This window comes from Falco peregrinus, chromosome 11, assembly GCF_023634155.1.
Source record: "Falco peregrinus isolate bFalPer1 chromosome 11, bFalPer1.pri, whole genome shotgun sequence".
In the NCBI taxonomy this organism is placed as follows: domain Eukaryota; kingdom Metazoa; phylum Chordata; class Aves; order Falconiformes; family Falconidae; genus Falco; species Falco peregrinus.
In genome coordinates, this window is record NC_073731.1 from 1,863,583 (window position 1) to 1,888,330 (window position 24,748).

The 24,748-nt window shown below is 42.6% G+C and overlaps 1 protein-coding gene across 5 annotated transcripts in view; it reads left to right on the top strand.

Annotated features, from left to right (window-relative positions):
* SPTBN1 (spectrin beta, non-erythrocytic 1) overlaps positions 1-24,748 on the top strand; it is a 136,104-nt gene that overhangs the window by 106,300 nt on the left and 5,056 nt on the right. For all 5 annotated transcript variants that reach the window (XM_027783310.2, XM_055816003.1, XM_055816002.1 and 2 more), the window contains 16 exons: positions 66-156; positions 4,496-4,642; positions 6,236-6,499; positions 7,199-7,423; positions 7,635-7,724; positions 7,974-8,252; positions 9,477-9,607; positions 10,915-11,119; positions 11,271-11,645; positions 13,842-14,086; positions 14,514-14,652; positions 15,775-15,859; positions 16,975-17,171; positions 18,295-18,407; positions 19,016-19,079; positions 24,265-24,503. In XM_027783310.2, the coding sequence (XP_027639111.1) occupies positions 66-156; positions 4,496-4,642; positions 6,236-6,499; positions 7,199-7,423; positions 7,635-7,724; positions 7,974-8,252; positions 9,477-9,607; positions 10,915-11,119; positions 11,271-11,645; positions 13,842-14,086; positions 14,514-14,652; positions 15,775-15,859; positions 16,975-17,171; positions 18,295-18,407; positions 19,016-19,079; positions 24,265-24,503 (2,889 nt within the window). The remainder of the gene's footprint in view (positions 1-65; positions 157-4,495; positions 4,643-6,235; positions 6,500-7,198; positions 7,424-7,634; positions 7,725-7,973; positions 8,253-9,476; positions 9,608-10,914; positions 11,120-11,270; positions 11,646-13,841; positions 14,087-14,513; positions 14,653-15,774; positions 15,860-16,974; positions 17,172-18,294; positions 18,408-19,015; positions 19,080-24,264; positions 24,504-24,748) is intronic.

Sequence of the window (24,748 nt, forward strand, 5' to 3'; positions counted from 1 at the left end):
CAAACAGATGAGAGTTTTGCATGAAGTGCTCATTTCAAGGGTTTTTTCTCTGCTTTTTTGACTAGACATAGGAAGAATCGTGAAGCAGCCAGTGAACTTCTGATGAGACTGAAAGATAACAGGGATCTTCAAAAGTTTCTTCAGGATTGCCAAGAGGTAAATTACGTCCTTTCACTTTTACCACTAAAAGCTGCCTCCTGCAGAAAGAGCATTCTTACCCCATATTTTATGGGGACTGGTATACTCAGCATTTTACAGTCAAGTCATGCAGTATTATTTAGTGTAAACAATTAAATACACACACACCCCAAACCCTGCAAAAATTAATCTGCAAAAATTCAGTTTTGGGGTTTTTTTTCCCAATCAATTGCATTTCTTTTTGTCGTCTAAGCTGAAGACAGGGGAAATTGACAAAATAAGTGAAGATTTTCTATTGTGGTGTAAATTAATCATGTGGAAAGTGGTGGGATTAGCACTGAACTCGTTAAGGACTTTGTCTGCAGCTGTATATATGTGTGCAGCCTGGTGCAGGAGATTTCAAGTGATTTCTACAAAATGTTAGTCAGAAGAATAGGAGGTTAGGAGTAAGAGGGGAGCAGGATTAAACTGGATCATTTTTAGTGTGTTATTTATCTGATAGTTTGCATGTGTTAAAAATGCAGTACTATAACATTGAAAACAAGAAATCCTTTCCAGATTTTCTAGTGACTTACATGGTCTGTTTACACTGAAGGCAACATTTTAAAGTTAGGAATAATCTTGTTCCTAGCATGAGGAATTAATTGAGTAAATTTCAGGTTATTTCATGCAGTACTGACAGACACTGAAGGGTCTTGCCTGTGACATGCATTAAAAACCATCTATCCTTATCTGAAGCCTGCAAAAAGGGCTGACTGTGACAGAGCTGTGTGTTTAAATTCGAGAGTTGTTACATTAGCTGCACTTCTTACCCAGCTACAAGAGACTGGAAGTCACTGCAGTATGTCTGAATGGAATTGCCCACAGCTGAGATTTCGTACAAGAAATGAATAGAATGACAGTCATAAACTGGGCAAATGATGTTTACTGCTCAGTTGCCTAGATGCAGTCTATTTTCCTGCATTGTGTAAGTCAACCATAAACTTGGCTTAAATTTCTCCTTCCTTGGTAGTAAAAACATGACAGGTTAGCAAAAATTCTGCTGTTATTAGCAGCAGCTTCTTCCTTCCTCTGTAACATCTCTGGTACAAAAATTCCCCTGGCTCTTGGAGCTCTTCTAGCCACTGTGTCAATGTGGTTGTGTTCCCTAGGATCTGGTTTTTTCCCCTGTATCATTGAAGGAAAAAGGAAAACATAAAAGCTCTGGTGTCTGGCTGCCTGAATGCCTTGCCTCTCAATGGTTTCTCTCCAGCCACTAAAGCGTGGATGTCTCGACTGTACGGTTCAAAGATAGAACTTACAATACCCAAATGTTACAAATCTCTGCAATCCTTTTTGAGAGGACATTAGCCTTGACGATAATTGAATGCTTGTTTTCTGAGAAGACAGCCATAATGAGACTTGGAGTTTGCATTAGGGTGATGACAAAGTGCCTACTGATACCTGTGTTGGGCTGGAGGGGTTGTGCAGTGGAGCACCACTGTCCTGTGAGCTGGAAGGGAGCCAAGGAAGTAGTTCGCCCTTTGCTTTTTCATTAGTGATGACCATGAGGCTGAGAATCATTAGAAAACAAGGTTTGAGCCAGTCTCTGTTTCACCTGGCAGTAATCCTTTGGCCTTCCTGCCTCGCCACCTTAGGGGTGGCTTCCTGTCCGTCTGTAACTTGAGGAAAGGAAGAGTGTTTTCTGCAGTGTGCTCCTTCCCCAGGACAGCCACTTTCCTCATCAGTCACTTGGTGCTGAAGCATTGTTGTGAGTGTGGCCTCCTGCCCCTCGCCCCTTCCTGCCTCTGGCTCAGGCGAGGCAGTGAGCAGGGTCGGTGGCTCGAGGAGGTGGCAGGATCCTGCTTGGAACAGCAGCTCAGCAATGATAAACCTGTCCTCCCAGTCACAGGCGAGGGAAAGCACAGCAGATTTCCTTGCTTTTAGCAGTCGGATACACTGTCGCAGGCTGATCCTGGGATGCTTCTGGTTTTTGTCTGTTTCTCGCATTCATAAATACGAGTGTGTTAAATGTGCGGAGTGAGTGAAATAAAGAGTGACAGCAGAAAATCCTGAGAGGAGGAGATGTGATAAATTTTGCCATTTAGTTTCCTTTGACTTCCTGCTTTTTCACAGCTCACCTTCGAAGAGATTAAAGCTGATCTTCCCTCTAAGTGCTTAGAAGTCTCAGCACTGTCTGGGCTAATTTCTCTAGGGACGCCAGAGTGAAAGCATTTGGCGAGACTCCACACGTCAGAAGTTTTCTGCCTTGTTCATGGAGTGTGCCGGCAGGTTTTGTCATGCAGCACAGACGTCTGTGAACCTTACACCGCAAGATAGGCTGTGTCAACTTGGGTATTTGCAATGTCTGGGAAGTGCAGCAGCAGCCAGTGCTCTTTCACCTTCCCTTGTTGCTCTGCCAGATTTACAAGGGTTTTGTCTCTGCATTTCTCTTAGTTCATGCCTAGCTTTTATTGCAGAATGTTAACAGTCTTCTGGGAGCTGAGAGCAGAACCAAAAATTCATGGCAGAGGTGCAAAGGATGGGAGGAAGCATCACAGCTTAGCTCTGCTGACGTTAACAACTGACTTATGGTTTTCTGGACAAATAAATACTCCAAGCATCACTCTGAGGCACTGTTTTAGGAAATTACTGTATTATTTTTTAAATAATTTTTTTCTGCACTGAAGATACTGACTTCCAGTGACTATAGCAGTACAAAACCTAGATTCTAATAGTCACCCCTTAAATGCTTTATTTGCGCTTTGTGTTACCAGAAGGAGCATACCAGCATTGGGAGAGTCAGAAATGAGGGTTCCATCCTGACAGCCACTGGCTGTGTACCAACCATGTATCATCTGTGTCTCGGTTCACCTGTTAATCTCAGTCATCTGTTAGTATGAACCTTTCCTTGGGAAGCACTTTTAAATCCTCAGAAGACCTAATGATGTGACTGAGTAAAAGCAAACAACGAAGGACAAGCAGTGCAATTTGCAGGGTATAGCAGCTGTCTCCTACCCGGAAAGGCAGAAGTAAACCCACTAATTTTGGGTTATGTAGTAATCCTTAACATATCCTTTGATTGTTAAGTAGCACGGCAGCCTGTTATAACTGTAAACTTCACTGCCTACAGAAGTCTTTATTGATGAGCATTTTTCTCTTCAGACTTGATAGCAAGATCAGATGAAGAGTTTCTCTGATTGCTCTGAGGTTTCCCTTGTGACCGCTAAATGGAATTTCTTGCCCTGTATCCTGAGCACAGAGCAGAAAATTGCAAGTCTCACCTGTGCTGTTACTCTGCTTGTCAGGGTGCTGCCTTGGCAGTACGGTGTGTGTTGCTGAAGTGGCATTCTAGAAACAAAGCTTAGATTTGTTTTGACATTTTCCACTTGGGTAGGCGACTCTAAATATGCAGAAAATGAATCTTTTTCGAATTCTATAAACATTCCTATGAATGTGGTTTGTTATCTACACCTAAGGGGTAGATAAAGCAGTTACCCTAGGAGGAAATTTGATGTTGGCTGCTATGATCATTTTCACATTCTGTTTGCCCTTGGTGAATAAGCTATGTTTTTAAGTATTGATTTTCTCTAGTGTTGATCTGGAAATTGTTCTCAGTGCCTTTGTATTTGCAGAAAATCAGAATGGAATCAGTCTTGAGTTTTATATAATGTGAAAAGGAAAGCCTCAAGTACCAAAACCCCACTGGAGATTGGACAAATAAACAAGTTTATTTATGTATACCTATATAGAGGAAAGACTATGGGGAAAAGTGCAAATGCGGTGTAAATTAATGGTACAAAACCATCTCTATTCTTAAGACTTTCAACATGAGTAGAAATACAGAATTTCTCATTCAATGTTTCCCTGAAAAATTTACCTTGGGGCTCTGTTTAATTCTGGAGACTGCCTTTTGTGTGCTACTTCCTTAGTGTGTACTTCTGCAGTGTCCTCAGGAAGTTAGTACGGCTCCACAGGGGCGTGGTGATGACGTTCAAGTCCTGGTCCTGAGTAGCACATTGAGTAATCTTGCAAGGAAAAAGCAGCACAAAAATACTTATTGGTCACAGTGTAAGGCATACGTACCTGTTTCTCTTGCGGTTGAACTGGGTGAAACCAGTGTGTTTGATTTTGCTCGTCATGGACTTGATTCCTTTCTGCTTGAGTCATGGGTTATTAATACATTGGAGATGGATGTTTAAATTTTACTGTTAAAGAGGTGGATCCTTGACTGAACCTTGAGTAAAAGCAGTCTCTGAATCTCACACAACTCTTCTGTAGAGGCATCTCTTTCTCCTTGATCTGGAGGCATTGTGATACTTCGCATTATTTCACACTACAGATGTTTTCACAAACACCTGTGTATTTTCCTTTTCAGCTCTCACTCTGGATCAATGAAAAGATGCTTACAGCCCAGGATATGTCCTATGATGAGGCTAGGAACCTGCACAGCAAATGGCTGAAGCATCAGGCGTTTATGGCAGAACTTGCATCCAACAAAGAATGGCTGGAGAAGATTGAAAAGGTAACTAAAGAAAGTCTGAAAAGTGCCCTCATCTTTGTTGAAGATGGTTACGCACTATTCTGTTCCTCTGCAGACTGGTTCTTGAATTGTCTCTCCAGCTAAGGCAAAAGGAGAATTCGTTATTTTAGAATAAGTATCTATTATATTGTGTCTCCATCTAACCCATTTCACTCCTCGTTGATGTTAAATGTTTTATATCCAAGACATTCTCAAAGAATAGTTATTGGCTAAGTTGCTAATTATTTGTGTAGTACGGCATAACCTAGTTTTCATACCCAAGGGGTAAAAGGGGTGAGTGTGATTTGAGCTGATAAAGTAGAAGTACTTCCTGGGAAATAACTGAATGTGGGTGAGTAACTGAATTTAGCCTCCCATGCTGGTTTTCATTCATTCCAGACTACAATCGGGCTGCCTTTCCCCATGCAAAATTAGTGCATGTGGTAAAGTACAGCCAGTTTTGTGATTAATTAAGATTCACAGCTCTGTATCAAGTTAGTTTGAAGGCTTTAATATGCTGTGATGAGCTGTACTGGTTTTTCCCCCATTTCTCATATGTGCAGCTCTGGAACACTAAGGAGGTCTCGTCTGTAGCTCTGACAGTGGGTTTCTGTTCAGTGTAAGTTAGCTTAATTGCTCGCTTCCTCTCCCACTTTGGCACTCTGTATCCCATTAGAGGCTTTCCTGTGATCTGCAAATAGCAGTACCCTTTAATGGTGTAATTAGAAGGCTGCTCTTAGTACTGGAAGTACTTTTTTAGTGATGCTAATACATCCTCACCCTTAGCCTCTGAAAAAAAAATCAGATTGCAGCAAAGTGCCAAAGTTGCATATCGAGGCACAGCCAGCAATCGTTGGGTTAATGTTACCAGTGGTCACAGCTATTAAATGTGCTGGGTTGTGAGTAGCATTCACATCTGAAAAGGTTTTGTCTTTTGTCAGCATTGCCCAGATGCAGAGGTAGAAGTATAATTCAAATTAAGAAAATATTGCCAAAACTAATAGAATCTTTGTAAAGGCAAAAAGACGCCTTGAGTCTAAGGGCTCTGCTGGTGCTAGGTACAGGGTTCCTGCTTCCCAAGGGAGGTTGTTCCTCTCTGATGCTAGCTTAGACCCACGGTAAGTGCTGTAACCCGTCGACATAGGCCTCTGCAGTCCCACAGCTCAGGTTTGGTGCCGTGAGCTCCCTCTCCCAGCATTACACTGGATTTTCACCGCTCTCCCACTGAAGTGGCCCACAGAAGCTGGACACAGCTTGTTCAGCTGCAGCTCCCTCCTCCGCTGTCACACAGGCGTGTGGCCTGCTCCACTCCTATCTGAGCAGTGTCCCCAGGAGCTCCCACAAAGGAACATGTAGTGGGGAAGAGAAAGGAGGCGTTGCTTGACCTTCCCATTGCCAAGAAACCCTCTTCCTGGCAACAGACAGACCTGGGAGCTGATGTTCTGGAAGGAGTCACTGGATAATTGGAGATAGAAAATGAGTGGTTGATGCTGCCAGCAGATGAGGAGTCCTGAGTGCTTCCTAATCAGAATAATTTAACTAGCAGTCTGTGAGTGCTCCTGGGGAGGTTCCATTTTGTTGCTCTTTGCTTTGCAGGAGGGAATGCAGCTCATTGCAGAGAAACCAGAGACTGAAGCCGTAGTGAAAGAAAAGCTGACAGGACTCCATCAAATGTGGGAAGAGCTTGAATCCACTACCCAGACCAAGGCTCAGCGTCTCTTTGATGCCAACAAGGCGGAGCTTTTTACCCAGAGTTGTGCTGATTTGGATAAGTGGCTGAATGGTTTGGAGAGTCAAATTCAATCGGATGACTACGGAAAAGATCTCACCAGTGTCAACATCCTGTTGAAGAAGCAGCAGGTAAATGGACCACCAGTTTGCAGAGTGGGCAGACAGCAGATACCTGCACTCAAAGGAATAGAAGGGGGATTCTTTCAGTTTAGAAAATAATTTATTTGCTTTTCTGTCTTCCTGTTATTTCATGTGTCTTTAAGAAGAACCAGAAATATACCCAGAAGGAAAATCAGTTGTAAATTTCTTGATACAATCTCTACCTCGTACTGCCTTCCTTCCCCACGTTAATATCGCTATTCTGTCTCCTGCTGTAGTCCTCCAGTCACTGGTCACTCCCTCTCTGTACGTGGCTGCCTGCCTATAACTCAAACTTGTCCGATGCTGGTCGGTCCCTGATCCCTGCTGTACGGGCAGCAAGGAGTAGCGAGGGCAGCGGGGAGCAATGAAGTTCTTGTGTGCAGTTAGCTGTGCTCCAGAGTTGTTCAGGGTAACTTGTGAATGACTGATAGAAGAGATTCTTCTGTGTTGGCCAAATTCCCCTTGTACACAAGCAGGCATCACCGAGGGATCTCAGTAGGCGGCCCCAGTGGTGAATCTGTATTCAAGCCCTGTTCTTGCAGTATGAATGCTATGGTAATTATTAATGTGGGAAATCCTTACTGACTAGCATCTGTTCTTCCTTCTTATGAAGCTGCTGACGTACCCTAGTTGTATCAGCTGCCTTTACCCCCGTTTTCAGGACCTCTTTGGCATGTTTCTGTTTAGATGTTAGAGAATCAAATGGATGTTCGTAAGAAGGAAATAGAGGAGCTGCAAAGCCAGGCAAGGGCTTTAAGTCAAGAAGGGAAGAGTACAGATGAAGTAGATGGCAAACGCCTTACTGTAGAAAAGAAATTTTTGGAGTTGTTGGAACCTTTGAATGAAAGAAAGGCAAACCTGCTGGCCTCCAAAGAGATCCACCAGTTCAACCGGGATGTGGAAGATGAGATTGTGAGTATAAAAGAAATCCTATTCCCCAGGCAATAGGAAAATGTCACACCTATTGCAGAGCTATCACAGGAAGAAACCCTTTGATCATGGCTTTCAATAGCATGTTTGAGTGATGCTGCTTTTGCATCTTGCATGCACCAGCGTCTCTCTGCTGCCCAAACTGTATCTGGCGTTGCTTGAAATCATGTGTGCTCTTCTTCTTTTACTTCAGTTGTGGGTTGGAGAGAGGATGCCTATAGCTACATCTACTGATCATGGACACAACCTCCAGACTGTGCAGCTACTAATAAAGAAAAATCAGGTAAGTGGTTGCTGTTAGAGCTCATAACTGTTATTTCTTTGACTAATTCAGGAAGGAACAGCTTGGGGTAAAACGGTGGGTGCGATGGTGTGATCACTGGGCAGTGGCATGCTCAGGGAGGGCACAGCTCCAGTTTGTCCATGGGAGCTGATGGCATTTGTTTTGCTGCCCTTCTGGAGTTAAGACCCTGACGACCATTTCTTTTTTGTTTGATGCAGTGTCTCATCAGTCTGCTTTTCTCCTGTGTAGACCCTTCAGAAAGAAATCCAGGGACATCAGCCTCGTATCGATGATATTTTTGAGAGGAGTCAAAACATCATCACAGAGAGTAGCCCTAATGCTGAAGCAATTCAGCAGAGACTTGCAGACTTGCAGCAGCTGTGGAACCTCCTAATTGAGGAGACGGAGAAACGCCACAAGCGCCTAGAGGAGTCTCACAGAGCACAGCAGTATTATTTTGATGCCGCTGAGGCTGAGGCCTGGATGAGTGAGCAGGAGCTCTACATGATGTCAGAAGAGAAAGCCAAGGTGGGCAGCTCCACAGTGACACTATTTTGATTTTAATTGCTTAGCTAGAGGGGGCAGGTGACATAATTTGTGATGTCGCTAATGTAATGGTAACATAAACAAATCTAATTCTCTTGTGGAACCTCAAGATCATCTCTTCTATCTGTTGTGGCATCTCTGATAGTGGGGGGGATAGGCCTTGCTGTACTGAGTCAGCGAAGCATCCTCAGACTGTGGATGGCAACTGTGTGCCTGCCTTCGCTGTAAGGTCAGAGTTACCAACACAGTCCTGTTAGGTCGAGGATTCTGTTAGTTTTGAATCACTGGGGGCAACACAACACATGGGTCTGTGAAACGGGGCCTGGTGGTCAGTCAGTTGGTGCCAGTAGTCACCAGCTTTTATTCGCAGTGACATCAAATCAGAACAGCATCAGACCATACCAAAGAGTACGAGAACTCCTGTTTTTCAAGGCGGTGTTAGAGTGCTGTATCTTACTTGTGATTTACATAAATGCACTGTGTTCATTGCCCAGATAAAATACAACTCTTTGTTTTGTTTTGTATCAGTATAACACATTCTCTGGGTGTTCATTCTTCAGTTAAAAAGGGTTTATTTTCTTCTTTATATCTAAGCTATGCAGACAGAAGGGAGTATTAATTCAAATAGTTCATCATGGAAAATATTTTAATGAAAAGGCTTATTGACAATACCAGTTAACACTGAGAGTCGGGGGTTGTTTTTCTTAATCATAACAACGCCTAGAAAATTTTGACTGGAATTTCTTCAGGGACTTCGGGGGAGAATCCTTTGGCATGGGCTCTGCAGGATTTCTTTTCTTTGACCCAATCTGTCATTGAAGAGTCTGAGAAGTGATGTGCCTAAAACTGTTCCATTTTTCTGAGCCCTGCACAATCACCAGTGTTGTGTAAACACACAAAGAGCTTCATAGAAGAGGAAATTCAACATGCTCAATGCACAGCTGATGTAATTTTGTTCTGCATCCCAGAGGGGTGGTTGCATTCACTCTTTGACTTGTTATTTTGCTTTCTGTGGATACCATTTGCTGTGAACTCGACTATTAATACACCATTGTCAGAACAACTTGTCTTCAAGCTGTACTTGGGAGCAGTTCTTTATAAATGTTTCTGGCTGCCACTTTTTGCTCACGCACTGAGTTGAACTTGCTGTGTGGTGTCTTCCTCTGGAGTGGGGGGCTTGACTGTCATTTTCTGTCACCATTGCAGGATGAACAGAGTGCGGTGTCCATGCTGAAGAAACACCAGATTTTGGAACAAGCTGTAGAAGACTATGCTGAAACTGTGCACCAGCTTTCGAAGACCAGCAGAACTTTGGTGGCAGATAATCACCCAGAAAGGTATTAACTGCCGTATGTAATTGGGTCACAATTTCTTTTAGTAGCTTGGTCCCTTCATTGGGTCATTCTGACACACAAAGACTGCAGCAAAGAGTAAGTAGCTCAGAACAGCATACAGAGGAAGAGGAGTTCATCCTTACTCAGCTCAAGATGCATGTTGGACCGCATTGATTTGGCCAGAGGCAGGGTCCTGAACAGCTGCCAATTTCTGGATAGTGACACCTTCAGTACAAGTCTGTTGACTGTTTTATACAGGCCAGCAGTGTCAGGTCTGCAGCACTGCTGAACCGTACAGAGGTACAGCAATCCTGAGAGACAAGGGTCCATGTTCACTCTTTCAGCTTATGTCCAGCCCACAGGGTCACAGTCATTTATCCTTCTGTCTTAGCGCAGTGCTCCCCCAGATCTGCCTCCTCCCTTTGAGATTCTGGTAGAATCAGACTGGAATCCGATGCTTTAAGCACATTAACATCTTGGTTTGGGTAAATTTATCTCAGATTCCATAAATGGCTTTCCCTGTGGGAGAATTCAGGAAGCTTAAGAACTGTTTCGCTGTAAGAGCTGCAGCTAAGCGACTAGAATTCTCCGTTGGCTTTGATTGCAAGGCTGATTTGACTGTGAGGCTGATGTATTGAACTGCTCTGCCTTCACAGATGGGAAGATAGGACTGTCTTAGGAAAGGCACACTACCTCTGGTGGAAGATTGTTATTTAACTCAAAAGCACTCTCTTGTGGTCACGATAGCTTCTGATGAGAGTGAATTTCCTGGCTGAGCTGACTGAGTACTGGAATAACATAATCAACTTTACAAGGCAGAGGGAAGGCAATTTGACCTGGCTACATGGCTCAGACAAAATGTAGGCAAAAGAGACGGCAAGTAGAAATACTAATCACTTCTAGAAATACTGAGATTTAGGGAGTAAGAAACCCACGAGTGCTTCTGAACTTTGACACGGAATTTAAATGAAAATGAAATGCTGCTTGCCTCAGCAGCTCCGATCCTGTCTGTAATTTTGGGAGAAGACTCTGGTGTGCTCTGTGGTTAAAGAAATGGGGAGCTTTGTTCCCAGCTTCACTTTCTAACGCCGGAGGGGGTGCCACACGTACAGGGCAGAGTTTTCCAGCTAGTGCAGTCAACTGGGCCAGCAAAAGACTGGTCCAGTACATTTGAGTCAAATTTATGCATGCAGCAGACATACATTCTGTGGATTGAATACCCCAAGTGATTTTTATTCCTTGTAGCTTTCTCCCATTTACTTTTATTTATAAAAGACAAAAAGGACTCAGTGCTCTTTGGTTTTTTTCAGTGAACGCATCAGCATGCGCCAATCCAAAGTGGATAAGCTATATGCAGGCCTGAAGGATCTGGCTGAAGAGAGACGGGGCAAGCTGGATGAGAGACACAGGCTGTTCCAGCTCAACCGCGAGGTGGATGACCTGGAACAATGGATTGCTGAAAGGGAAGTGGTGGCAGGATCCCACGAGCTGGGACAGGATTATGAACATGTAACGGTAAGTTCTTTGGACTGGCTGCAGGTTGACCTTCCTTTTCTGGATGATGCCCACAGTAGATGGTTGATATAAATGGGTGGCTGGCTTGCTTGGTTTGCTCAGATCAGTTTGCACTTGCAGCACTGCGTGATTTTGGTTTTCTGCATTTCAGATGCTGCAGGAGCGATTCCGAGAGTTTGCCCGAGACACTGGAAACATTGGACAGGAGCGCGTTGATACCGTTAACCACATGGCAGATGAACTCATCAACTCTGGACATTCAGATGCTGCGACAATTGCAGAGTGGAAGGACGGACTTAATGAGGCCTGGGCTGATCTGCTGGAGCTCATTGACACGAGAACACAAATTCTAGCAGCCTCTTATGAACTGCACAAATTTTACCATGATGCCAAGGAGATCTTAGGACGTATTCAAGACAAACATAAGAAACTGCCTGAAGAGCTCGGTAGAGACCAAAACACAGTGGAAACACTACAGAGAATGCACACGACGTTTGAGCATGATATCCAGGCGCTCGGCACCCAGGTGTGTGGCAAGCGAATGGTGCTGTCTGTGGGAATAGGAACGGGAGCTGCAGAGTTCTGCTCCTGCTCTTGGTCCCTCCGTGGCTGGGAGACAGAGTGCTGCCAGCTGCTGTCTATGTGTATTTCTGTGGGAAAAACTTCACCTGCATCACTTTATCTGTCTTTCTGCTTCTCTGTCATTGCATTACGTTAATTAGTTTATCTAAAATAGACATCCATAAGTGCACAGACTTTTGAATATGTAGGTAATTGTTTAACGTCATTCCGTTTCCTGTCCTTGGTTGAAGAAGAATTTGCAAAGGCAGAGAACTTCTGTATCAATTTAAAGTAAAGCAGCTCCAGACGGTCTCAGCTTGCTGTGTGCAGAGGAGGAGAGTGGATGGAGAGGCACAAGGGTAACACACTTCAGCTCCTCAGAGGACCTTTTTCTGATTACCTCAGGCAGCAGCACCAGCAGTACACTGTGGCTGATACAATTGGAAAATAGCTTACATTTGAAGGGAAAAGGGTTCATTTGACTTTAACTTGCTGTCTCTTTAGTCAGTTTCTGAAAGATGCTGAACAGATACTAAATCTGTAATTAATTTTTAATATACCAGGGGTAAGAGGAAATACAGGTTTCAGATTTTTCTGTCCTTAACGTTGTTCTTAGGTGTTATGTTAATTGTGCTGGAAACCACCTTAGATTTCCCTGCTTCTTACGCCCTGCTCACCTTGGTGAACAAGACACAACTATCCTGTCCCATGGAAGGAATGATATTCCAAAGAATACTTGGAGGACAGGTGTAAATATGAAGGGATGTGTCAGTCTGGATGGCGTTTTTTGGTTTGTTTGGGTGGTTTTTTTTTCAAAAAACACACAAAAAGCCCCTGTCAAACTGTGTTCTGTCAGGCACTTTCTATTTTTCCTTTCTGAGAGGCAAGGGAAGCCTGAAGGCCTACGCAGAGGTTTTCTGGTTTGGCTATGAGTCTGGGCATTCTGACTTAAATATTGTTTTTTATGATGCTTCCTAACAGCAGTCTGAAGAGATTTAAAGTACATAGTCCAGACTAAGATTTTTAAAAGCAGCCAAACTTGATCTAATTCTGAATCTTTTGAAGCTAAAGTATGTTAAATAGAAGGCAGCAGCCACTTGTACAGCACACAAGGGATTCTAAACCAAAAAACAATATTCAGCTGCCAGAATGAGAATTTTGGAAGGGAACAAGTTACTCAAGGAATGGAGGAGTTATGACTGACTGCATTTATCCCCAGTAGGGCAGAAAAGATAGCTTTTATGGCCAAGCTGCCTGCCAGTTCTTGATTATGTTGCAATTTACATATTTGTTTACACTAGAATAAAGGGGATATAGCAAGCATTTGATTTTTCAAGTGTTTTCCTTTCAGAGGCTGTAGATTTAATACATAAAATGGGAGATATTCACAAAACACCAATCCCAGTCTCTCAAAAAGGTAATTATAATCAAAACCTAAATGAAGGAACAAGTAATCATAGCACAGAGCTGTGGTGAAAGCACTTAGGATAGCTTTTGGGTGAAACAGCTAGAGCACCGAGATGGATCATTATGTCAGTGGCATGATCTCTGTGCCTGTAGCTAGAAGGCTGTTTAATTTGATGTTTTAAAAATAAGATTAAATTATTAGATGAGCTAATAGACTATTTCCTATCTTGAAAAAGATGTGAAACACTCGAGAAATAGCATTTGATGCAGTGTTTGAAAGAAAAAGAGATTTCTAATAGTAGAAGGATCTTTGAATTTCCAAATTTTCTTCTCTCTGAAGTCATTATCTAGATTTTTGAAAAATCATCTAGCTGGAGTAGTGGTTTTGATAGAGGAGTTCCTGAGTGGCATTGTCACTTGTGAGAGGAAGAAAATTTGATTATGAAAATGGTCTCCTTTTGCCCTGACTTTAAACAGTCACTTAGTATTGGCACCCAGATTTACAGGAGGTTTAGGCAGTGGCAAATCTTTGCGATTTTGGGGGCCCCTTGACCCAGCAGTCTTCTCTAAGAAATAGTCTTACGGGGACATACTGACATAGTAACAGAACAAACCTTTTTAGTATTGACAGGCCAAATATATTCACAGTGACCTTAGAAAGCCATTCAGATGATGAATTGGCAGCTAAAATATCACCATATTTGTAACTTGAAGCATCCAAAAACTAATGTGTTTCTCTTACATCTCGTGCCAGGTGAGACAGCTGCAGGAGGATGCTGCACGCCTTCAGGCTGCCTATGCTGGAGACAAAGCTGATGACATCCAGAAGAGGGAAAACGAGGTCCTAGAAGCGTGGAAGGCACTGCTGGATGCCTGCGAGGGCCGCAGGGTTAGACTGGTGGATACGGGAGACAAATTCCGTTTCTTCAGCATGGTTCGTGATCTCATGCTTTGGATGGAAGACGTTATCCGACAGATAGAAGCCCAAGAAAAGCCCAGGTAATGTGAAGTATCTTGTTCTCCATCAGAAGATAAGGCTGCGGGTCAGCTGAGTGAACGTCTATAAGACTCGGTATCACTGAGCCAGAAATTGAGAGAGAGGCAGTCAGAAGTGAGTGGTGGTGTAGCAGCTTGCTTTTCTGCATCGTTGCCCAGCAGAGGCTGTGCGGGCTACTGAAGTAATTGCAATGTTAAATTGTGTTCAAAGAGATTCTCTCACACACTTGTTTTTATTTGATCTCTGATTCGGACCAGAATGGTGCCTTTCCTACGGAAAGGCTGCTAGCAATCTTGCTTCCTGAACTACAAAGACAATCTAGGAATTAACTTTTTTATCATACAGTTGTGGGTTAGTTTACTAGTTTTGAAATGTAACAACTGTTAGATCTGGAATATGTGTTTCTGAACCATGGATTGGTCATTGTAGGGATGTTTCATCTGTTGAACTACTAATGAACAATCACCAGGGTATCAAAGCCGAAATCGATGCCCGAAATGACAGCTTTACTACCTGCATTGAGCTCGGCAAGTCTCTTCTGGCAAGAAAACACTACGCATCGGAGGAGGTACTGTGCTTCCTGAACATGTAACAGCTGCAGTGCGGCTGGCCTATAGGTTTTGTTTCAGTTGGAGAAACTTGCATTGTTGAATCTACAGATTAATAAGCTGCGTGTTTATAATGACATGCATGACTTCAGGGACTGTTGCACTTATTTGTTATTGTGGAATTAGTGTGTAATTTAACTCTGTGAATTTATGCTGGGTAGCAGAGATGGCACCTAAATTTAAAGTATCATTTTTAGTCCAGGAAATGCAAAGAAGCTGTTGCACGCAGTTCTGCAGAGAGAAGGCTCGTGGATGGCTGTTTGGAAAGGTGACTTCTTTGAACAAGAGGAGAGGTAGCCAGGAGACAACCCGAATTCTGCACAGGGGAACTGGAATGTTACGAAAAGGCCTGCTTAGGGAAAGGGGCAGGAAAAAGTTTCTCTCACAGGGAGTAAATCCAGGCAATGTTAAGAGAAAAATGTATCCAACTGCTTAAGGCCTTGATTTACTTTCTGATTTGTCTAGGCCAGAGGATAGAGGCTTAACCCATGTTTCCTCCTGCCTCCCTTGGTGGAGGGGGAGTAACCAAATGTCATAACGTACTGTCCCCTCAGGGAGGTGGTATCTTCTGTGCCTGCCTTACACACCGGTGCTGTGGAGTATCCTTGGAGAAACATTTCCTCAGGCACTGGGAGGTCTGCTAGCCAGTGTCCACCCTGAGAATAACAAGGGGCTTATGCTGGCATGCCAATGTTGTTAGCACAGGTAGCTGCAATCTTTTTGTAAGTCATGAGCAGCACATTTTGCATTATTAGGTAGAAAAGGGCAAAAGATAAAATGCATGATTGCATCATTTAGATTTGTCCATTATACTCTTTTTTTATCAAATATTTTTGGTGCCATAGTTCTCAACAGATACTGAATGCTTATGCAAATGTGATATTTTAATGCAAATGTCATATTTATTTATACTTTGACAAGAAAAACAGCTGTTGTATTCATGTGTTAAGTCGCTTTCTGACAATCTAGCACAATGGATTTTGTCAGTGCCTTTTGCTGGTGGTAACAGCTTACGCGGTGTGGTCGGGTGAGCCTGCTGTCTGGTGCTTGTGTAACAGTCCTGCATTCTCCTCTTCATCCAGATCAAGGAGAAGCTGCTGCAGCTGACAGAAAAGAGAAAAGAAATGATTGACAAATGGGAAGACAGATGGGAGTGGCTGAGACTGAGTAAGGACATCCTTGGATTTCTTTTGGGCAGAGCCATGTCTAACTTTCTCTTCACTGCATCTTTCTGAGCGTTGACAACTGCAGCTCCTTACTTTTTTATTAACAGTGCTTGAAAGTGTTTGTACAGTAATTGCTTTAAGATTCACACCTATTGATTGTAAAATAATGGAGAATTTGAAACCAGGAAACCTGCACCAAAGTTCTTAGTCTATATGCTCAAACTTAGAGCTAGGTGAGATAGATCTACCATATTTTGCAGGTGTCACATTCCAACCGTGTATCTGCAAAGGATGCACTACTGAAAAATAGGGAGATGTAAAGCCCTGCTACCTCACACGTGTAACGTGCCAGTGTTACCTGAGAGGCTAGGGTGCTGATGAGCAGTTTACTGACAAAAGGTGTACTTTTAAGCGTTGCAGTGTTTTGCAAGTTTTATGCCAGCAGCAACCACCCAGTTCTGATACTCCTAACAAGGTGATCCACATCTCATAAACAGACTGAGGCCTTTGCAGCAGGCAGTTGTCCAGGATCTCAAGACATGTAGTGCAGTGTGGTTGTTTCGTGGGGTTCTGGGCCGCTACGTATACATTCTTTGTTTTTTTCTGAGCCTCAGCAGGCTTTAAGAAATACAATAGCATGGGCAGTTGTCCCTCAGTTTGGGTGTTTGTGCCATGTTACTCTTCAAAATTGCTTGATCCAGTTCACAAAAACAGTGGAAGCTTTTTTTCAGCTGTGAAGACAGAAGGAAGGAAACCTGGGACTGTAGCACTGTAGACAGACACAAAGTACAGAAATACTGCTTGCCACAGGGAACTACAGCCTACAGTCTAGCTGTTCTGTAGGCAGGGCAGTCTGAGGAAGAAAACCAGCAGATAACAGGCTTTCTGCTCTGAAGTTAGTGGAAACAAAAAAGGAAACACTGGACTTGCAAAATGAAATAGTCTGTAGAAGGAGTGAGGGTGAGCTTTAACTTTTTCTTTTTCCCCAAAGCCAAGCCAACAGGATAATCTTCTGTCTTTTAAACGATTAGTGAGCTTAGTTAAGGAAAATACTTAGCCAAATACATTTACTTTTTTGACATTAATGGTGCTGATACCTGTACGTTCTTTGCTCAGTTTTGGAGGTACACCAGTTTTCAAGAGATGCAAGTGTGGCTGAGGCCTGGCTGCTGGGACAGGAACCCTACCTGTCTAGTCGTGAAATAGGTCAAAGTGTTGATGAAGTGGAAAAATTAATTAAGCGGCATGAAGCATTTGAAAAATCTGCAGCTACTTGGGATGAGAGATTTGCAGCGCTGGAAAGACTGACCACGGTGAGTGCTATGGGTGAGAATAACCTGTTTTGGCTTCGTTCTCCTTCATATTGGTGCCAGCTGATTGTTCGGAATAACGCCCAGCATCACCAGCCTAATCTCCTTTTGTTGACCAACCTTAGCCAATCACCCAGAGCCTGAAGTTTCGTGTTCCAACAATACTAAAACCCTCTCTGGTTAGTTTGAACTCAACAATCTGCAAGGAAAAAACTCAAATGGTAAATGACCTTGGTAGTCAGCAAGAGCTGTCTGGGCCCAGGAGTGATGGTGACCCGGAAGCCAATGCAGGAGCAGAGCAGTTTGCTCCAGCCCTCTGCCATACGGGTTGTGCTGCTAAAAGGGAAGGGGGATTCTGAGTGGAGAAGACACAGATCCATACACTTGAAGTTACTTTTGGTTAAAGATGACAGTGCGAGGAGACAGTGGTGAGGGGAGGGGGGTTCAACAAAAATGTTTGTTGTGTTTTGACTGCTGCAGTACAAGGCTCTATTGTCCCCTAGAAAGACATAATAAGCAGAAGAAAAAAAAAGCCCCCCAAAATTTTGAGCACAGCTGCCATGTCAGTAATTAATGTTTGGAGAGCATGTTACCATCTTTGGAGAATAAGTTTACTTTAGACATTAAAATTGAAGTGGCTTGATTTTTCACACGCACTGAGTGTCACAGCTGCAGACAAAATGAATTTGATGCTTCTCAGCATCCGCAAAAATCAGGCTGGTTTTATTTAGGTGGTTAATTTCAGGGATTTAGATGTGGAGCACTATTTCTATGTGGCAAGCAGACAAGAGGATGTCACTTTTCAATATTCTAATAGCTTGGGCTGCTTTCTTGTTTGTGTTTTTTGTTCTAATAGGATGAATTAGAAAAGAAACTTGGACAGTGGTGAGCTGCTGCCCGGGCACTCCACTTGATGTTAAAGGGTCTGATACTGTATGTCTTTACTGACAAATTCAGTGCAACAAACTTTGCATGATTTTTTAAAGACTGATGCCTTCAAGTTTTATTCCAATTAGCTTTAATTTCCATAATGTTTCAGAAAAATGTACAGAGTAACTTTTAGTTCTAGAAATGCTCCTGCAAAATGTGCAGTGCTTTTAAATGCACAAAATGTTGCATTTCTCAGTTGGAACTTCTGGAAGTACGTCGACAGCAAGAGGAAGAGGAGAGGAAGAGACAGCCGCCCACTCCAGAGCCCAGCCCAAAGGTTGCAGAGGATGCAGACTCCCAGCAGCAATGGTAAGCCCAGGATGCGGGAAGCTGAGCTGCGTGCTTCGTGTGGTTTCTTCAGGCAGAATTCTTGGGCTGAAGAATTACTGTAAAGGGAGAGCCTGGAGCTTGTATGGTTTTGTAATGTGACCCTTTCTAGAAGACTTGTTGGTTTACAGGGGCAGGACCTTTTCCAGACACCTGAATTCACTCCCAAGCTGAATGTTCCAATTATTCATCACGATGCAGTGTTAAAACTGCTGAAGTGTACCTGGCCCTAAAGTAAGAATGCTGGTTTTACACCCCCTATGTTATGAATTAAGATTTCTGAACAGTCATGGCTTTTTTCTTTGATGAGCATCAGTTACAGGTAGAATTCAAGCCGTGTCCATGGAACACTAACATTTATAAAATTACTTATGTGATAGGAGTAGGCTTATTTGTAAGGTAACTGTCAGAAAAGTCTGGGTTGATCTCATGTAACATTGGGGTTATTCAGCTGGGCCTGAGGATTTTAGCAATTTGCTTGAATTTCTGAGGTGTGCAGTGTTCAGTCAAAAGATCTCATTTTGGTGAAAAAGCTGGGTGACTTTCAGGAACTTAATACAATTTCTCTTCTTTTTCTTCTCTCCCAACAGGGATGGGACAAAAGGAGAACAGGTTTCCCAAAATGGTTTGCCATCAGACCAGGAATCTCCACGGGTTAGTTACCGCTCCCAAACCTACCAAAACTACAAAAACTTTATTAGCAGACGGACAGCCAATGACCGGTCGTGGTCTGGACTGTGACATACAGAATCATTTGCAGCAAAAGACACCTTTTTTCAGTATGGTTTACTGGTACTGGTTTAATCTTTTGACTTCAGATTTCCCTGCTGCTTTTCTCTTCCTTCCCATCAGTTGACTTTTATTTAATTAGCAGCCCCTTGGAGATATATTTGCTTCACTTTAATCCTTGTTTATTTGAATCTCCCCACTGACACTCAGTTCCTTTAAGGTGACACATTTATTTCATGTTATTTACTGTGAGTTTTTCATGTCGCTAATAGTATTAAGATTTTCCAGCTAAATCGTCCTTTATATGAGTAATTGAGATTTAATGAGATTACATCATAATGAAGAAGAGAACTAGAATCTGACAGGTATGACGCATCGAGTTATACTAACAGGTTTCAGCACGGCAACATTATTAAATCAGCTGCATTAGCAAGCGAGTTATTTACAAGGCCAAAGATAATACATGCAGGTGAGCTCAGCAGTAAAGGCTGGGAGGGAGGGGAGAGTTGTAACTATCGACAAATAAAAGCCTTAAGGTTAGTTGTGTAACATTCCATGCAGAATGGACTCATTGACTGCAGATAGAAATAAACGTGAAATAAAACATTAAAAACTAGTATCTAGATTTATCTTGGTATTTAGTCCTCATGAAGAGTTGTGATCTTGCTGAACAGCTATTCTGGTGGCCCCGTTTTGCCTTGGTCCTGTCTAATTCACACTACAGCAATTTGATTTATGATATCAGAGAGACAGTGGTAGAAATGAGAGCAGGGTGCGGACCCTTATGGAGAGACTGTGATACTTATCTTTAAAAACTAAATAAAATACATTGGTCTAAGATCCCAGCTCTTTATTTTGTATAGATGGAGGCTGAATGGGCCATGCCTTACTCATTCCTTCTTGATAGGGGATGTCCCAGTGGAGTCAGGATGCATGCCAATAATCCTAATGTGCAGCCATAAAAATACCAGTAAATATGTATATACAGTTAACGCCACACAGTAGTTGAAAACTGCCTTACCTCTCCATAACCTTCCTGCAAAGCCTACTTGTTTCAATTAATGCTTTCAGTGGTGAGAAAAATGACACTTCTTTTTCTTACGATTTTGAACCTCACTCTCTGAGGTGATACTAAGTGCAGGAAGGGCTCCTGGTGGGCTCAGAGTGGTGGAGATTCGAGCTCTTACCCATACTGCAAAGGAAACACCGGCCTCAGTCTAGGGCTCGGGGAGGAAATGCCTTTCAGCATAAGCTTTATCTTTCAAAAAGCCCATCCCAGTAACTTTTGGGTCTGCACACAGACTCTGTCAATGCTGCAGGATGCTGAGCAGTTCTGCCCTTTTCCTTCTTTAATTTAAAGCCTTTTGGCTCCTCTGTATTTTTAAGTTGTGAAGTGAGCTGTCTATTGTACATTCTAATGTTTATGGAATTACATATAGTTGTGGCAAGGAACGTGAGGTGGCCTGCAAGCACATCCCAGATCATCATCATCATCATCTTGTTGGTTGCCACAGCCTTATACATCACCCATGTGCTGCTTTTTTTTTTTTTTTTTTTTTTTTTAATACAATGATACATAAAGCATTTCCATGTTAATCTTCACCATCTGCGCTTCAGTCTTTCACGAGACCTTTTTAGCTCGGTTCATTGAATCTTCTGTTGCAATACATCAGATGTGCACAGCTGTGTTATTTCTGATTTGAGGTGCAAGATATGCTGCTGTTGATCAGAATTTCGACTTCTGACAACTAGCTGAGCGGTGCAGCTGAATTGTTCTGTATTGGCTGAGCTTGCAAAGTGAGAAAGGTGATTGAAAGGATGTGCTTCAGTAATTGTACTGCTGCTGTAACTTGTCTTTCCACTTCATGATGCATGTGTTGTTTTTTTTTCTTTTGTCAGGATAACAACATATAGCTTCTTAATGCCTTTAAAAGTTACAAATTTATGCAAATGATCTGGTGACTACCTACACCAGTGCTGGCTCTCTGTGCCTGTAAGAGTATGACAGTTCTCAGAGCAGTATAGCTGTAGCTTCAGACTCCACCATCTGGGAAGCCTTTAGATGTGTTCTGGCTAAAAAGTAGTATGTAAAAGCATTTTATATAGGTGCACTTTTTTACTTGTATTAGTACACTTTCATATAAAAATTACACTTCTATGATGAAGAAAAATGAATTAAGTTATTGATTAAGGTCATCATTTCAGGCACAAGAAGTGTAAGATTTCACCTATTTATTACAGCCTATGGTACTGGCTTAAAACATTGAAGTGGTACTTATGCCAGAGCAATATACGGGCTGTCATCTCTTTGCATCTGAAAAAGGCAAATAGATCTCTGTTATTCAAGCTGTGGTGCAGAGTCTTAAGTTGGTGAACTGAATATAAAGTTGCTTCATGCACTACGAGAATAGAAGGGATGTCTCCAGTCATTGTCACCAGCTGTCTTGTTGCATGTTACAGTCCTGATTTAAGTATCTCAAGAGTAGTCTTTAGCCACTAAAGCACTTGCAACTAACCTCTCAGTCACGATTAAGAAAACTGAATTCATGTACGTGAGAACTGTTTTGTTGTAACAGTACAGTTTGCTATTAATGTTTGTCCTCCGTTGCGTTGTCTCTGCATGCCCGATGCATGTTTCCATTAAAGTTTGTTTAGCTCCTGTTTTTTCTCTATTTTCATGACACATTCTTCGCATAGCTTTTGATGACTCAGATTCATTTTGCTTGTTTTCTGTTAATTGTAGATAACACATGAAAAGGAAATAAAACCTGAAAGAGCATCAGAAAGGCTTTCGTAGCCCTTTTACAATCAGTAGAGTTGAGTTTTAAGTAGAAGTTACAGGTCTGATTGTGTGATTAAAGTTGGCAGTTATCTTTTAGAAACACAGGGTTGCAAACTGCAGCACTGAATTACAAGTTATTTCCCATAAAAGCATGTTTAGAAGCTGTGCAGTGGCAGCTGTTTTGAAACTGGCCTCTTTTGCTTCAGGTTAGTGGTTATAGGTACCCCAAAACCAGTAATTTCACATCTTTCCGGTATCACTACAGCAAACATGCTACTTTCAGCATCGGTTTAGGTGACAGGTAGTTCTGGGCCATTTATGGAAGTTGTTGAGATAAGGTACGGAGGTCTCTGTAACTCCTGGTTGCTGGTCACAAAGGCTTCATGTGGCTTAGACAGGGATCCAGCCGCTGAGAAGCAGAGTTGGCGGTTCAGGCACTGTCTCTGGTCAGAAAGATTTGCCAAGGGCTCTCCTGTTTCTTGAACGCTGTCTGTTGGCCATTGGTGATCAGCACTGGCGGTGGTTGATTAATTGAGCTTTCTTTGGTGAATCACTGTTATTTCATTACCTGTGTTATAGTAGCTGTGCTGGCAGTGTTTGGATAATCTTCAGCCTCATCTATTTATTTACCCTCTCCCCCCTTTAACGCAACATTTTTGTTCTGTTTTGAGATTTGGATACAAATAGTGAGGTTTGATGGCTTAGATTTATTAATTGTGAAGAAGCAGCGTCATTGATTTTTACTTCCACTGGATAACAGTGCAGCGTAGATGTTTTCTCTTGCAGACTAGGCTGTAAGGCTACATGTCTTTAGGGACAGAGTGAAAAAACAACTGAATTGGAATGTGAGCTGTGATTCTTTCCCTGTTTTAGTGGTGTAGTGTCTGTACTCTGGAGATTTAGATTGCTTAAAGGCAGTTAACCAATCCTTCCCATATTCATAGCAAGTCGACACTTAGATCTTCCTAGGTCGATGTGTGAGGTACAAAGGTGTGAGGTACAATAACGTATACTTGGCAGGTATAAGAAGTTCTAGCAAATGGTGGCAAAATTTAGTTTGTTGCATAATAATTCGGCTGCTTTTGAATTGTCCAGGCCATGTGCAGAAGTGGGAATGTCTAATTATTGTGCCATTCACAAATACCTGCTTGTCTGCATAAAACCAGTCCAGAACGTTTGTAATCTACTAGAGCATTAGCAGCACTAAGCTTTAGTAACTTGCTAATAATAATAATACTACACACTGGTTGTGTAACTCCTGAGCTGCTACCAACGGCTCTACATGTCAAAGTAATGGTACAAGAAAAAAACACACCAAAACTGGGACCAAGCTGCATTTCAAAAGCTTATAGCCATTAGGATTCCAATTTAAATGATTTTTGGATGAATGGCTCCTGAAGACGTCGACAGCTTGACCAGTCAGAGCTGCTGGAAACATGGCTGCTCTCTAGGCTATCTCGATCACAGTGCGACAGGCAACGCGATCAACAAAGCAAGTGATGGGCAAGGCCTTGGTTCTGTCTTTGTTTGGGGGTAAATAGCTGTGTGATGTTGTGTGACTGTGGTGGTTTTCAGTTCCTTTAACAAAAATCCAATCCACCTAATAACGCAAGTCTGAAAAAGACCTTGATGAATTGACACGTGACCTCATTTCCCTTGTCTTTAAGATCCAATATCCTAACTGGGATGGTGGAGATGAAATGCATGGTGTAATCTTTTCTAATTTCTGCATGTTTTGATTTTGTTGTGTCACTAGGGGAATGGGGAAAGCGGGAAAGGAGCTTTTACAGAAACAATAAATTGCACACATTTTTGTAAATGCTCCTGGGCAATTTTGACATATTTTTCTGCTGACTCACAGTTAATATCTTTTATGGACTTGAAATATCCCAGTAATGCCATAAATGTATTTAAGGTGGCTGATGTGTATAACTTCTACTGTTCCTCTAGGTTTGCAGAAAGTGTGATTGTTACTGTTCCAAACATTTGAGTACTTGGCAACGGAACTGAATGCTCTCATTTTAGGAATAACAATATATAAAAGAATATGAATTGACCAGCAGAGCAAAGCACAGTAAAATTCACACTGATGTTTAGCTGCTCTTATTTTCCCGTCTCTCCACCTATAAAATGGGTACTAATCCATTCATACCTTCTAATTTCCTTGGCCTTCTGTGTCTCCATGGAGTGTGAGAAAGAACTTACTGGCCTGTGTCATTCTCCAGGCAAAGTTTATACACAGCCACATTGTGCAGGGAAACAGATTAACTGCAAGATAACTCAGTGGTGTGAGGCTTCTAGATGAACATTTTTTCCCACTGTTCCTAGGTGGCAGAAACCGCAGAAACAAACGAAATGGTCAATGGAGCTGCAGAGCAGAGGACAAGTTCGAAAGAGTCTAGTCCTGTTCCTTCTCCAACGGCAGACCGCAAAGCCAAGACGGCCATCCAGGCCCAGACTGCTGCTACCCTACCAGCCAAAACACAGGAGATTCCTTCAGCTCAGATGGAGGGCTTCTTACATCGCAAACATGAATGGGAGACGCACAGCAAGAAAGCCTCGAGCAGGTAAAGTACTCAGTGCATAACGCAGATAACGGCGTCCGAACTCACCAGGACATAAGACAGTAAATGTTAGCCCTGCTGCTGTTGTCTTCTCACAGCTCCTAAAGACCTTTCAGGCTTATGCTCCTGTTGTTGTAGGAACTGCATATGCACGACTGAACAGTATATTTGATGAAGTTGCAATCTAAAGATGCGTGGTAGAAAATGCAGCGCTACCCATATTTGGAGGGTGGAAAACTGAGGGGTAA